Source organism: Macaca mulatta, chromosome 4 (assembly GCF_049350105.2).
Source record: "Macaca mulatta isolate MMU2019108-1 chromosome 4, T2T-MMU8v2.0, whole genome shotgun sequence".
Lineage (NCBI taxonomy): Eukaryota > Metazoa > Chordata > Mammalia > Primates > Cercopithecidae > Macaca > Macaca mulatta.
In genome coordinates this window covers 80,642,082-80,656,528 of record NC_133409.1, presented here as the reverse complement: position 1 = coordinate 80,656,528, position 14,447 = coordinate 80,642,082, and the positions used below count along the sequence as shown (strand labels likewise).

At 42.3% G+C, this 14,447-nt stretch overlaps 1 protein-coding gene across 1 annotated transcript in view; it reads right to left on the bottom strand.

The window, feature by feature from the left end:
* Positions 1–442: 442 nt before the first annotated feature.
* The window catches only part of BVES (blood vessel epicardial substance), a 35,643-nt gene continuing 21,638 nt past the window's right edge, over positions 443–14,447 (bottom strand). The window contains 1 exon segment of the mRNA NM_001266212.1: positions 443–1,046. Coding sequence (NP_001253141.1) covers positions 922–1,046 — 125 coding nt within the window. The 3' untranslated portion in view covers positions 443–921.

The window sequence follows — 14,447 nt, the reverse complement described above, 5'->3', positions numbered from 1 at the left end:
TTTCAAAAGCGACGTCTCTGCCTCTAGATGAACAATCTGGAACTTCAGAATACAGACCAAAGAATGAAGCGGATCTTTCAGTCACCACACCCTGTGGCACCTGCCCAGCCATTTAACCCCCCTGTCCTCCCAACCTACATAAAGTGTTTCCCACACCCGTGTGTGCAGGACAAGGTGACTCCAAATCCCAAGGAAGTTGAGTTTGGCTGGAGGTTAACCCCATGCTCAGAAACCCATCTGTTATCTTTCCAGCTTCAGGTTTCAGAGCAGTTTATAAATGGCATAATACAAGGGTAATGTGAGTCAAGTCTGAGAGTTGTGTTCATTATCAAGTTATCAACACAGAGCCCAACTAAATAAGGTGATCCAGTGGGGTAATACTTCCGGCCTGGGAGAAAAATAAAACCAGTCAAATCACACCTTTCTCTAAAACGTCCCGTTACAAAATATGGAATAAAGTTTGAGATTCCATGCTTTTTCACGTTACCTTAGCCTCAAATTTAAACTTACATTGTTTGTTAAAATTATCAAACGGACAACCCCATTGCCATGGAACAAAAAAGACCGTGAGGAAAAAGAATTACAACTTGGAAAAAAGTAAGTGAAAAGGCATTGAGAGAGTGCTAAGATTTGTTAAGTTAAAACAACAATATATCTAGAAAAGACTGTGAAAATATATATCTCAAAAGAGAACAAGGCATAGTCAGAAGGCTCAGTAAAACAATTACTTTAAAAGCTGACTAATCAAAAGGGTAAGTGAAAGAACCCTTCCATCCTTAACCCTTCCTCACTTCCTCCCTCAGACGCTACCAGTCTGGATGCACTAAAGCAGAAGAACCTAAAAGCCATGAAAAAGTGCTGGTATTTTTCAGGATCTCTTCAAGACATGTTCTGTCTTGGTAACCCGAATTCTTTCTCTGATCAAGGCAGCTGATGGACTTTCAATGTATTTGGAGATGCCGGTTCAAAGACCTCATCGTCATCTTCTGCTCCTTCTTCTATCGGTTTCATCTTGGCAGAGGCTCGCTGGTGTGGGGATGACACATCTGTGGAAAGATACAGGAGGGAAAACCACTGAAGGCACAGTCTGCCCAGACACCGGTGTGATGTATCAATTATAAATTCCAACTGGAAAACAAAGCTGTAGGAACCTGTCACTAGTACCAAGAACACAATTTCCAGAAACCATTCTATTTCAATCCAGCATGTCAGGAAAACCACCAAGTCAAGAACAGACTCTCAGTCAGGAGCACAGACGAGGGACAGATTCCACCGCACGTGCTTGGATGATCTGAGCTGCTCAAATATATTCAGTTCCCAGGGATTGGCCCCACAGTCTGTTTAGGACTCAAAATGCATGTTCCTACATTAATATCATACGTGGGCGCTTGGGTTTCATATTAGCCCTTGAAAGTTGATTTAACTCCTAATTTCCCCAAAGAATACTTCTATTCTAAAATTATGGAACCTATCGCCATCTGTAATATCACCTAAAACACATTTCTTGCCTCCACCATGGAGTCCAGCCACTCCCTGGGCTGATACGCAAAGGAGACAGGGAAGAGGAAGAAAGGCCAGGCATTCAGGAGGGAAGAGCCGAGTGGAGGAAACACAATCCCAGGTAGCAGCAGGAGAAAACGTATCCCCAGGGCCTTTTAGGATGCCATTTAATCAAAGGAACCAGGCAACAATTCATTCATTCAGTCACTCACTGGCTCCTGCATTCACCAAATGCTTATGGAGCATCTACCATGGATACCATGCTTGGTGTAGAAGAAAATACTATCTAAAAGTAAGAGTAGAAGTCATTATCAATAGGCCTCTCAAGGTGCCTAATGAGCAGCTAACGTGACTGCATGAACTCCCCTCCTTACAGTCGCCACCATCACTGTCAGGATCCATGTCGTCTGGGTTTCCACCTGCTCCGCCCACACCCATCTCCCTGCTGCCCAGTCACAGGGTGGAGTGGCATTCAGGCAGCCCACAAATGCTGAACTCAGCTGGGGAGAAGGCTGATGGTGGAGGGACACGGGGTGAAACCTGGCTCTTTCAATACGTGCTAACAGCAAAAGCGAGTGGAGGATCTATTAAGACATGAAGCAGATCTGCCATAAGATGACCACAGAAGTTTGTCAAGATCAGCTGTCATTCACTGGCAGGAGTCAGGAGCAGACAGCCGGGTTGGCCAGCACAGTGAGAATGCCAAACCAGCAAGGAGGGCCATGGGCCATGAGCATGCCACACGGCCGCTTCTGGAGGGAGGCTGAGACAGCAGCAAAGGCTTTGCCCTGGCACTCAGTCATGAATGAGTGGTCATTCCTGGCCCCTGGTATGGCAAGGGGGAGGGAGCATGCAGAGTGGTCAAGACCAGAGGCTCAGGAAACAGTTCCAGGGTTCAAATCCCTACTCTGCAACCTGCGCTCAATTACAATACCTTTCTAGGCCTCTGTTTCCATATCTATAAAAAGGGGATATTCTTAGGATCTGCTCCATGGGATTGTTGGAAGGATTAAACTGAATAATGCATATGATGTGTTTAGCAGGGTGTTGGGCCTATAGAACATACGACTAAATGTCATTTCTTATTAACTGTCCAGTCACTGCCGTACATCTGGGGAAATGCTACTACCAGTCACATCTTCTAACATAAGAAAATATGCAGGGCTAGACTGTGGTACAGCTAATGCATACTTGCTGTACATATATGGAAACTGTTCACTTACAGACATTCACAGCAAAAATACTGAGTTTCTTGAATGACAACTACTGACATAAACTGTAGAAAAGAAGCGTCTAATAAAATGGTCCAAGAACCCAATTCTGCATAGGGCACAGCATGGGAAGTTCTCAGGCGAGTTCTTCCCCTTTCCCAGTGACATCAAACACACCAAACACAACCTTTACTTCACGTCTACCCAAATGGCAGTGAATACTATCCGTGTGACCTTGGACAAGTTACTTTACTTCTTTGTGCCTTAATTTCCTTGTCTGTAAAATAGGAATAATAACAGCACCTATTTCATATGGTTGTTATAAGGATAAAACAGCTTGATATTTGTAAAGTTCTTAGATCAGTGCCTGGGATGTAATAATCACTTTGTAAATATTTGTAAGAATGTAAAAATCGATTACTATGGTCTTTGGAAGGCTATGGACTTAATAATGAGAAAATTTGTTTCAATTCATCATTACTCATCAGAACGGTCAATAAAGGAAGTGGGCCTTGTGCTCAAATGGGGGTTTGTGTTTCTCAATCTTAGCTCTTTTGAGTGTAGCAAAATTGTCTTTACAAACAAAAAAATAGCCCTGGCTTTTATCATATTTTTAGCCTTAAGTTATCACTGGGTCTCATAAAATATTAACTTAGGCTGAGTATCTACAATGAGACAAAACTCTCAGAACAAACAATAAGATGGCATGTCTAAGAGCATTAAACCAAATCAATAATAAATCGTATTTAGACATAATTGTATAATAGCTTAACAGAAACAAACCCAGTTTATTTCGTCTGAGGAAGTAGGACTAAGTGGTTTCTAGTTTTTAAGCTCACCTATCAAACCAGGAGGGACATCCTACAGTTATATTGAGGCAGCTATCTATACCCTGGAGCCACAGTGCTATCTGACCCTCCCAACTCTCTCACCTATCCTTGCATTTTTTTTCACTGAGAGAAAATGAAGGGAGGACTCAACACAAAAGGAAATGGTTAAGTAACAACTTCCCAAGAGTTTTCAGCTTTTCTGTGAACGAATTTATTCTACTCCCACCATGTTTGCTGGGGAAGAAGAGCTGTGGAACTTACTATATAACATTAAAGGGATAATGAGAGTCATTCACAATCCTTGGGGTGACATCCAGGGTCCTCCAAGTTGGGCCTCCCTCCCTCTTCCAGTCCAAGCTCTTGCAAACTCACTGCTCTTCAAATCCAGCCCATCCTCCTCTTTTCATCTTGCTTTTTTTCCTCTACTTGGAATGGTTCCTTCGCTCCCATCCCTAACCACCAAACTCTTATTGTTTCCTCAGGCAGGGTTCAAACTCCACCTCCTTCATGGGTAACCCTCCCTGACTCCAGTGGGAAGATTCCACCCTCTTCATCTCAATAGCTTCAGCCCTTACATGTTCTGTGTCACATTGTGGTTAGAGTACTTGTATCTCTTCCTTATTAGAAAACAGGATCTTGAATGCTGTAACCAAGGCCTCTTTTCTCCTGCAGCCTCACAGAAGTACCCCACACATAGCCAGGACCTTGATAATGTCCTTAAGTACACAGTGATGAAAAAAATCTCTCCTCTGAAAGGCCACATAGGGAACCGCAGAAAGGATCCTGAGGATGAGGGAAAAAGACATGGGTATCAGCTTTAATCTCTGCCGGGTCTCCCAGTGGGGCATCGCCAGCATTCCTCAAGCACGGGCAGGCTTCAGGGTCCCGTAAATCTCATTAGGAAAAGGGACTGTCATCACTCCACTCTGTAGTGTGTCCCCTGAAGGAAATCACTTTGGTAGAATTGATTCGACACTGCTTAGCGCATGGACTAGAACACTGTTCTCTCAAGGGAGTATCAATAGGCTTAATAGCACCATCACCTGCTACAATGTTTTCATCCAATCAGTAAAAGGAATCAGGGAGTGACCACAAGGTGCTAGACAATGGGTTAAATGTTGGGGAAATAAAAAGGAATCACACCTGATCTTTCATGCTGTCTTATTTTATTTCTCCGAAACTCAAAGCACTTTTCAGAGCAATTCACCCAAACCACATCTGTACTATTATTTCTACTGTATATTCAGAAGCTAAAGCAAAGACATCCGTGAAAAAAAACAGAGAGGGGTGGATGCCATGAATGAGCTTATTTCTCACCAGGGCGTGAACCACTTAGAACACATCCTAGAAGGAGCAGAGGTGTCCTGTTAGCTATAACCAGGGAGCCCTAACAACCTGGAAAGATGGAATTCTTCTACAAAAGTTCTTGACTCACTTTCATTTCAAGCTTTGTGGCTGAGAATCTGCAATCCCCCTGGCAAGTCCCTGTCCTTACAACAACATTGCCTTGTTGCTTTTTCTACCATGGTACACACACTGGCAGAGAGGAACACAGCCCAACCTGTCACTTCCAGGGACTACCCGGTGCCGGCTGGCTGCCGACCCCTCACTTGGAATCAGAATCACAGACAGTGTCCACTCTTTGTACCAACCCGTTAGCCTGGCCTTCTGTACCACTGAGGGCCAAGTATAACATTCACATCCAGGAAGACAAAAGGATCACCTGCCCTGCCTCGGAATCTGCAACTGTCATGGCCACCAGAAAGGCAGGCTTTGAGGAGTGAGGGGCTCACCTGGCCCCTAGACATGGGGCTCTCTGGCCTCATCAGGAGACTTACTGGTTCAATGGAAAGACCCAGAGTCCATCCCTATATAGCTGGAAATTATTTCTTTGAAGCCCTAATACATCCAAAACCAATTTGTAGTATGAACAAAAAAAAAAAAAATGAGGGAATATTATATTTCAAAGGAATGCTCTTACATTTCACAAGCTGAACATTAATAAATAACTTCTACAGGTGTGCCTGGTTTTTCACTAATTTTATGTACTCATGGGTCATCAGAAATTTGCCCAGAGGCCCAACTATCTTCTAGAGATGTGAGAACATGAGAGGAGAGAGGAAAAAATAGAGCTTATTTTTAGTTAAGTGCTTTTTCAAATCACTTTTGTCCTTCAAGGATGTTACTGTAAGGTTCATGATCTCTGTAGAATGCTTTACTTTTCATTTATTCCCAATTGTAGAGGGGCAAATAATTCCATATCCATAAATTTCCCAGAAAATTGATTCTTAGTTTTCTATTAAAACTATTTTTACAGTTGGGAGGCAGAGTGGTTAACTCCATCCTGTTGTATTTACTGTGACCAGGAAAAGACTTTGGTAGTAATTTTTTTTCTGTTAGCTATAATCACCTTCTACCTACCAGTTAATACATTTTACTATGAAAGCATATAAACAGTATCATACTGAACTGCAATCCAGACTTAACAGGTGTGAAACTGTTAAACAGTTATGTCAAGAGTTATTGTTGCTGGAGGGATGTTTCATATTAGACCAAGCGGCAAAAAAATCCTCTGCTCAAAGGACTTCCACAAGGACCAAGGCATCGAGAAGGTGCAGCCAGTGGAGCAGAATTGTGCTCTGGGCTGTCTGCCACAGTCACAGTATGTTCAGGTGGGAAACAGAACTGTGGCACCAGGCAGCGGTGCTGAGGGTGAGAAAGAAAAACTCCAAGTCAAGGCCACTGAGCACATGTGGAAGACTGAGACAGCAGTGAGAGCCCTGAGCTAAACAGTGGACACCTCTGCTTCTGCGGGGTGGCAGGGGGTGACCAAACCATGGGCTCTCACAAGGGGATTCAGATACGGCCAGCAGAGTCTCTCCTGGGCAGAACCGTTCAGACAGCAGCTAGGGCTGGGTGCTGGTTAGGAAGGAGGGAAACCCATCGTTAAGACCCACTCCATGTCCCTGAGGGTCACCGGCTACAAGGGCAGACAAAACATGGACCTCGGTGGAGGGCAGGCTGGGGCTGCCCTGCAGATCCTTCTCTGTCTTCCCGAGTCTTAAGTTAAAGAACCATAGAAGGTCTCACAAAAACTTTTTTTTAGTTTAAAATGTGTGTGGGTACATAGTGGATATATATATTTATGAGTCACATGAGATATTTTGATACAGGAATGCAATGTGAAATAATCACATCAGGGTAAATAGGCTATCCATCACCTCAAGCATTTATCCTTTGTGTTACGAACAATCCAACTTACTCTCTTAGTTATTTTAAAAAGGTATCTTATTTTTTACTATAGTCATCTTGTTGTGCTAGCAAATACCAGGTCTTATTCATTCTTTCTACCTATTTTTTTGTATCCATTAACCATCTCCACTTCCCCTCTACCTCCCCCCACCCCCATTACCTTTTCCAGCCTCTGTAACCATCCTTCTACTCTCTCTGTCCTAGAGTTCAGTTCTTTTAGTTTTTAGCTTCTCCAAATATGTGAGAACATGTGAAGTTTGTCTTTCTGTGCCTGGTTTATTTCACTTAACATAATGAGAGCAGGCCTTTTTACACATGAACCAGGGAGCTCTTACATGACAGTCAAATCTCTGGCATACAGGGTAAGAAAAAACGAGGTAGGATTCTGTGCCTATTAATCTTATTTCTATTTCAGTGTGCTTCTAATTACAGGAGGGCCTGAGGGCCTCTCCTAGGAAGTAAAAGTAAACATTTGCTGTTCTTAAATCCAGAGTGAAGGTCATGCCTGTTCCAGAGGATGAACAAACTATCTCAAATTTGAGCTTCAAATAAGTAGAGTACTATGATGTGAAATTTGTCAGGTGACTTTTATCCTTGCTTAAGAAACACACTTTTTAAAAAGGAGCAACATTTCTGTAAGCTAATATAATGTGCTAAGATTTTCTTTTCTCCCCTGTTAACTTTAATGACGTTTGCTCCATTTCTTTCAAAACGTTATTATTTTTATTATGTTTAACCATCTGGCCAACTGCTTTAGCAAGTAATTAAAAACCTACAGGAGTTTAGAATTTTAATTAGATTGTACAATTTCTGAAGAATGGGAATGGGGAAGGCTTTAATGGCTTTTTTTTTTTTTCTGGAAAGAATTATTTCTTTTCCTGTCTTTGCTTATTATATCCTAAGATTTTTTTTAATTGAGGAAACTGAGTTTGAATTGAAGCTTTCTGAACAACAATACTGAAGGGTAGCTTTGGCCTGTGCACCAAATGTTTCCTCTAATACACTCAGCACCAGCACTGAGGAACTCAAGCAAAGCATAAAAATTAGGGCAAATGCGGAGGTTGGAGTAGCTTAGTGGGTCTCGGCCCCAAGAGCACATTCTCATATCAGTCCCTAACTACCCGGATGCACCATCAGGGCCTTGAGCTGCAGAGCACAAGGTGTGGTGTGAGCAACCAAGGAGGAGCAAAAGTGCTGCGGCCCCTTCCTGCTCACAAAGAAGACACAGGGTAGAGGAGAAGGTGAATGAACCCAGGAGAAAAGTGAGGGCAGGATCCAGGCTGGCAGCCATGCAACAGCCCAGAGAACAATCCGTCCAGGACGAGGCTGGAGGACGATAGCCTCTGTAAGGAAAGTCTCTAGGAAAAATGGGCCACAGAACCGGGAGAAAGGATATAAGGACAGAAAAGGCAAGGATAAGGAAAAAGGAAGGCAACTAGAAATGCCTGTAGAAACAATAAGCAGTATGAAAAGGCAGGGTTCAAACAAAGGACAACCACTCAGAGACTTGAAGAAAAAATGAAATGGGCTTCACCTAAAAGAGAGAATGAGGAAGAAGCCTGAAGACCCCAGGTATATGGTGAATAAGATGTGTCCCACAACAGCAAGGCAATGAAACAACTTTAGGGGAAAAAAGAGAGTCAAGGCATAAAGTAAACCGTGGCATGATTGTCATGTTGTATATGAAAGAAGAATCCACTTGAACTTGATTTTTAGGAACAGTCTCCTTTGAACAGAACAAGAGTCATGACATTGGAAACAGAAATAAATGTAAGCATTGCCCACTACTTGGTTCTACATAAAGTACAATAATCTCAACATTGTTTATTTGTCTTAGACTTTGTGGAACAATTCATAGATAAAGGCTATTTGCAGTTATAAAAGAGAACATATAACAACTCGACCATTTCAAAGTAAAAGAAGAGACCCAGAACAGTTAGAAGGTAGAAGGGGGAAGAATAAGAAAGTAGGGATGCTAATGTCCTCACGTTTTTAAAAAAATTATTTTTTTTGAGCAGGGTCTCACTCTGTGCCCAGGCTGGAATGCAGTGGCGCAATCTTGGCTCACTGCAACTTCAAGCTCCTCAGGCTCAGGTGGTCCTCAGTCTCCTGAGTAGCTGGGATTACAGGCACAGGCAGGCCACCATGCCCAGTTATTTTTTGTATGTTTTGTAGAGACAGGGTTTCGCCATGTTGACCAGGCTGGTCTTGAACTCCTGGGCTCAATTGATCTGCCCGCCTTGGCCTCCAAAAGTGTGGGGACTACAGGAGTGAGCCATTGGGCCCAGCCCTAATGTCCCTCACCTTTAAAATTAGTCCAGCAAGAAGAAGAAACAGAGATTTAAGTGCATTGTTTAATGTTACAAAGTTAAACAATAAAGGAACAAAAACTAGTGACCTCGCCATGTTGAGCAGAAAGTGGAGGGGAAGTTAGAAGTGAGCTAAGTAGGTCAGTAGATGAAAGTTACTAAGCCCACCTAGAGTTGGTGAGAAGGTAGTCACTTGCCTAGAATCCCAGTACTTTGGGAGGCCAAGACGGACAGATCACTTGAGCCCAGGAATTTGAGACCAGCCTGGGCAACATAGCAAGACCTGGTCTCTACAAAAAAAATACAAAAATCAGCCGGGCATGGTGGCACACACCTGTAGTTGCAGCCACTCGGAAGGCTGAGGCGGGAGGACACCTTGAGCCTGGGAGGTGGAGGATGCAGTGAGCTGTGATGGTGCCACTGCACTCTAGCCTGGAAGACAGAGTGAGACCCTGTCTCAAAAAAAAAGAAAAAAAAAAAAAAGATTAGCACTGTGGGTACAAGTGTTTCAAAGTGATTGTTTCTTGGGAGTAGGACTAAGATCAGCTTGGAGGGGAGTCAGTTCTTTTCATTATAAGGTTTTTTTAACCACATGATATCTATGTATATTAACTTGATAATTAAAAAAAAATTTGACAGACTAAAAATGTACAACTGTATAAAATACCTTCAGATAAGATTTTACAGGTAAGAAAATGCTGTGTGAGGATAGAAGCCCCCTCCTGCGGCGAGGAGGGAGGCACTGGCATGAGAGAGCATAGCCTCTACTGGCTGGGGGAGACAGGGTCACATTCCTAAGCCTAAAAACGGAAAATGAAACACCCACCTCATAGGGTGGTTGTGAGGATTAAATGAAAACCTGGATGGAAGTGGTCAGGATGTGTCAGCTGCTACAGCAGTAGGTGAATATCCCCAAACAAGTTTATGCTCACATTGATCTCCCTAAACTGCACTTTACTCACTACAAAATGAGGGTATTGCTTTTCTCTAGCCATCTTGGTATGTCTGAGAATTGTTCAGGCTCATCTCCCAGAAACCTGCTGCCTAATCACATCTTTCTACCTCTCTGCAGAATTCATGTAAAGCTTATTGTTTGTAAGTTTATGGTTGCTCACAACAGGAATGAAATACAAATTGAGCTGAACAGATTATTTCATGAAACCAGCCTCGAAACTAAGAAAGCTGTATGGCTTTTTGCATCTTTCCAGGTAAATAAACACAGAAGAGAACCAAGAGAAACCCATTAGTTTCTCTCAGACATATTGCTCGCCTTTTCAGACTGCAAGCTAACTAAATATTTGTACAACTAGGGTCATATGACATTAGCAGACTGTCCACAGCAGCATCTTTTTTTTTTCCTTTGAGACAGGGTCTCACTCTTTCACCCAGGCTGGAGTGCAGTGGCAAGACCATGGCTTACTGCAGCCTAGATCTCCCAGGCTAAAGTGGTCCTCTTAGCTCAGTCTCCTAAGTAGCTGGGACCACAGGCGCATGCCACCACCTCCAGATAATTAAAACATTTTTTGTAGGGGGGGGTCTCGCTATGTTGCCCATGCTCGTCTTGAACTCCTGGGGTCAAGAGATCCTCCTGCCTTGGCCTCCCAAAGTGCTGGGATTATGGGCATAAGCCAGTGTGCCTGGCCAATGTAGTACTGTCTTGACACTAATAACAAACAAAATACTTACAAAGATCTTAATAAGAAACATCTCTCTAAACATCTCACAGCATCTTTAAAAACAACATAATTTTTATTTCATGAAAAAAGACATGGTTTAAACTAACAAGCTTTTTCAAAGATGAGTTCCAACTGATTGCATTGCCTATATTGTCTTGTGATTAAAAAAAAATCCAAATGATAAGTTATTTAACCCCAATTAACTAAAATACAGTTCTGTAACATTCAAGGAAACATATGTCTTCCTGTTACCATAGCAATGCCTGAGCTGGGCAGCACTTACTACTGATGGAATTGCCAATACAATCCATCTGTGTGAATGTGTGTGTTTTATACATGAAGGGAGCTAAGGAGGAGAGAAAATGACAAGAAGATGACAACAAGGTATGCTGACGAGCAACACCTTGGTCCAGGAGCCAAGAGAAGAAAGCTTTCCTACATACACTGGCACTAAAGATTCTCACACATCTCATACAGCTTGTCTCTTCCTCTCTTCCTATCTCACTATGACCCATGTTTGCAAACATGAAACCCAGTAAACGAAGCAATGAGAAAGTGAAAGAGTTAAATGAATTCTGAACTACTGAAAAAACAGAGAGAAAAATGACTTTTTCTCAGGCTATCTCATGACTTCACTTTCTTCCCTTTAAATGACAATGTGGAGTAGGAATACAGAATCTGTGTGGAAAGGAGTAGAGACCTTGCTGCGGATTTAGCGTTGTGTGGCATGTATAAAAGCAGAGTACAACATGAGAAATGGGAGCAGCAGCAATTTCATTAAAACAGGTCACTTAGTTTTCCTCCACCTTTTTCTGATCCGTATTTCTGTTTCACTGAACATTTGCTGTGTAAAGTTATGAAGTATATTTGTCGTATTACTGATTGAGATCTTTAAAGTAGCCTTTACCAGAAGTTATGCAAGCTTCTAGACCCAACTACCAGGCAGATGAGAAAGACAAGAACACCATAATCACCACCATAGGGATGAACTCAGCAAAATTCCAGAAGGTGGAAAATTCTACAGCCTCCCTACTCAAAGCGTAGTTCATAGAACAGCCACACTGGTATCACCTGGGCACTGGTTAAACCTGTGGACTCCCAAACCCCCACCCCAGCCTGCTACATCAGGATCTTTAATAAGATCTCCAGGTGATTCATATGCACATTTAAGAATCTGTTGTTCTACAGGACAAATCAAAATACCCAAATAAAAACATACGCAGAAACACACACACACAGACAGAGACTGACTGGAAAGGGAGCCCCGAGGTGTGGCGGCTGAATGCAATGTGCCCATGCTATTCAGATCATGATTCGAAAAATAATTATAAATATTCATATGCATGTTAATGTTTAAATCGACCTAGGTTTGGGTTAATGAATAGGTGGAACAATGTAAAAAGGTTTAAGGAAATACATAAGGTATATTTAATTTTGTATGGAGTGACACTGCTTATAATTCTGTAAGTACTCTAACTAAAAGCTAAATGACACTGGAGATCATCATTGGATAATTTCACATGTTCCTAAGTAGGATCCTGGTACTCCAGTGCTAAGAATAAGGCAAAAATGTTCACTGAAGTGGATTACATTAACCCATCTACGAAAACCTATCTGCAGCACTACTTGATCACAAGGAAGGATTCAGGGGATGACAGGTTACCCCAGAAAAGTAGGTGGGAGTTGACAAAAAGTGGTTTGGGATAAGTCACTACCTTCACCAACTCTAGGTGGACTCATCTGCAAGGAGGCAAATAATAACAGCTCCTGTGCCTAGCTCACATAGCTGTCAGGTTCAAATGCAAGAACAGATGTGAAGGTGACCCGTACATCTAAAAACACAAGTCAACTGTTACGTGCATTTAAAAAAACCACAGAGGTAATCTGGTCTACAAGCATGAGCTTCTGTTTTTCTTTTTCTTTTTTCTTTTTGATACAGGGTCTCACTCTGTCACCCAGGCTTCGGTGCAGTGGCTCAATTATGGCTCACTGCAACCTTAACTTCCTTGGCTCAAGCAATCCTCTCACTTCAGCCTCCCAAGAAGATGAAATCACAGACGTGTATCACCATGCCTGGATAATTCTTTAATTTTTTTGTAGAGAAGGGGTCTTATTATGTTGCCCAGGCTAGTCTTGAACTCTTGGGCTCAAGCGATCCTCCAGCCTCAACCTCCCAAAGTGCTGAGACTACAGGTGTGAGGCACTGTGCCTGGCCAAACACGAGCTTTGGCATCAGACGGGATCCCCAGGTTTGTATTGCAGAACCAGTCACTATGGAAGAGGACCAAGTGAATAACATCTCATATTCCCAATTTCCTCATCTGTAAAATGACATAACACCTGCTATAGTAGACTGTGTTATAGTCCAGCTTTCCACCTGCTTTGTTTCTCATTAGCCCCTTCACAGCCCTGCAGGAGGGTTAAATGATCTATCCATTGATGTTGGTTCTGGCAAGTGACTTCTGTGGCCCAAGGAACATGCACGGAAGAGCTACTTGCTCCTTTGGAGCAAGAGCTTTAACAGCCATCTTGTAAATCTGCCACCACCGTCTTCCCTCTGCAGTTACAATGGCAATGACCCAGATGGCAGCTGGTCCTTTGGCTGAGTCCCAAGAGCAGGGAAGTGCAGCTCCCGACCTTCATGTAAGCTTTAGTTAATACCTTCCAAAAGTTACTATGCAGGCCAGGTGCAGTGGCCCACGCCTGAAATCCCAGCACTTTGGGAGGCTGAGGCAGGTGGGATCCTCCTGCCTCAGCCTGTTGAGTAGTTAGGACTACAGGCCTGCACCACGACGCCCAGCAATTTTTTTTTATTTTTATAGAGACAAAGTTCCCTTGAGCCCAGGAGTTCAAGGCTGCAGTGACCTGTAATTGTGCCACTGCACTCCAACCTGGGTGACAAAAAGCGACCCTGCCTCAAAAACAAAAACAAACACAAAAAACAAAAAACAAACAAACAAAACAATCCCCCAACCCCACCAAAAAACAAAAAAAAAACAGGAGATGAAATTCTTGTATGAAAGGTGACCTCCAAAAATATTAGAAGGAAAACATTCTTATCATCAAGATGTTGAGGCAGAGAGAATTCTGTACAAGCCTTTATTAAAATAACTCTTTTGTCTTCAAGTCTTCCAGCATAATTTAGTTGCTTTTTCACAACTTACTATTCTTTGTCCAATTCACTATAAACTGTTTAATTGCTTTTTCAGGTCTTCATTTCCTTATGAAAGCTTTTGTGCCATGTAAAACCTGTATGAGCTTTTAACACAAACTCACACAACTTGTATCAAATGTGTATCCTTTTCTCTTGTTAATCTGTCTTATGTCAATTTAATTCTCAGGTCCAGCCCAAAAACAACCCTAAAAGGGAAGAGGTAAAGTTTTTTCTTTCCTACACACCAATTATATGGCCTTGTAAATTCCAGCCTCTCCTGACTATGTAATACTTAAAATCCCCAATCTAACTTATCTAAGGCATACAAAGTTACAAGATCCATTTACATAAAGAATTATTTAATGTGTTTGCATTTTTTAAAAGTTAATTTGGTTTAAAATACAATTGGAAATACAAATAGTTTTTAATTCATGCAATGGAAGAATGTCTGCCTTTTTGCTATTTCATATGAATTTGTTCCAAGTTTTTATACTATCATTCTTAGACTAATTCTT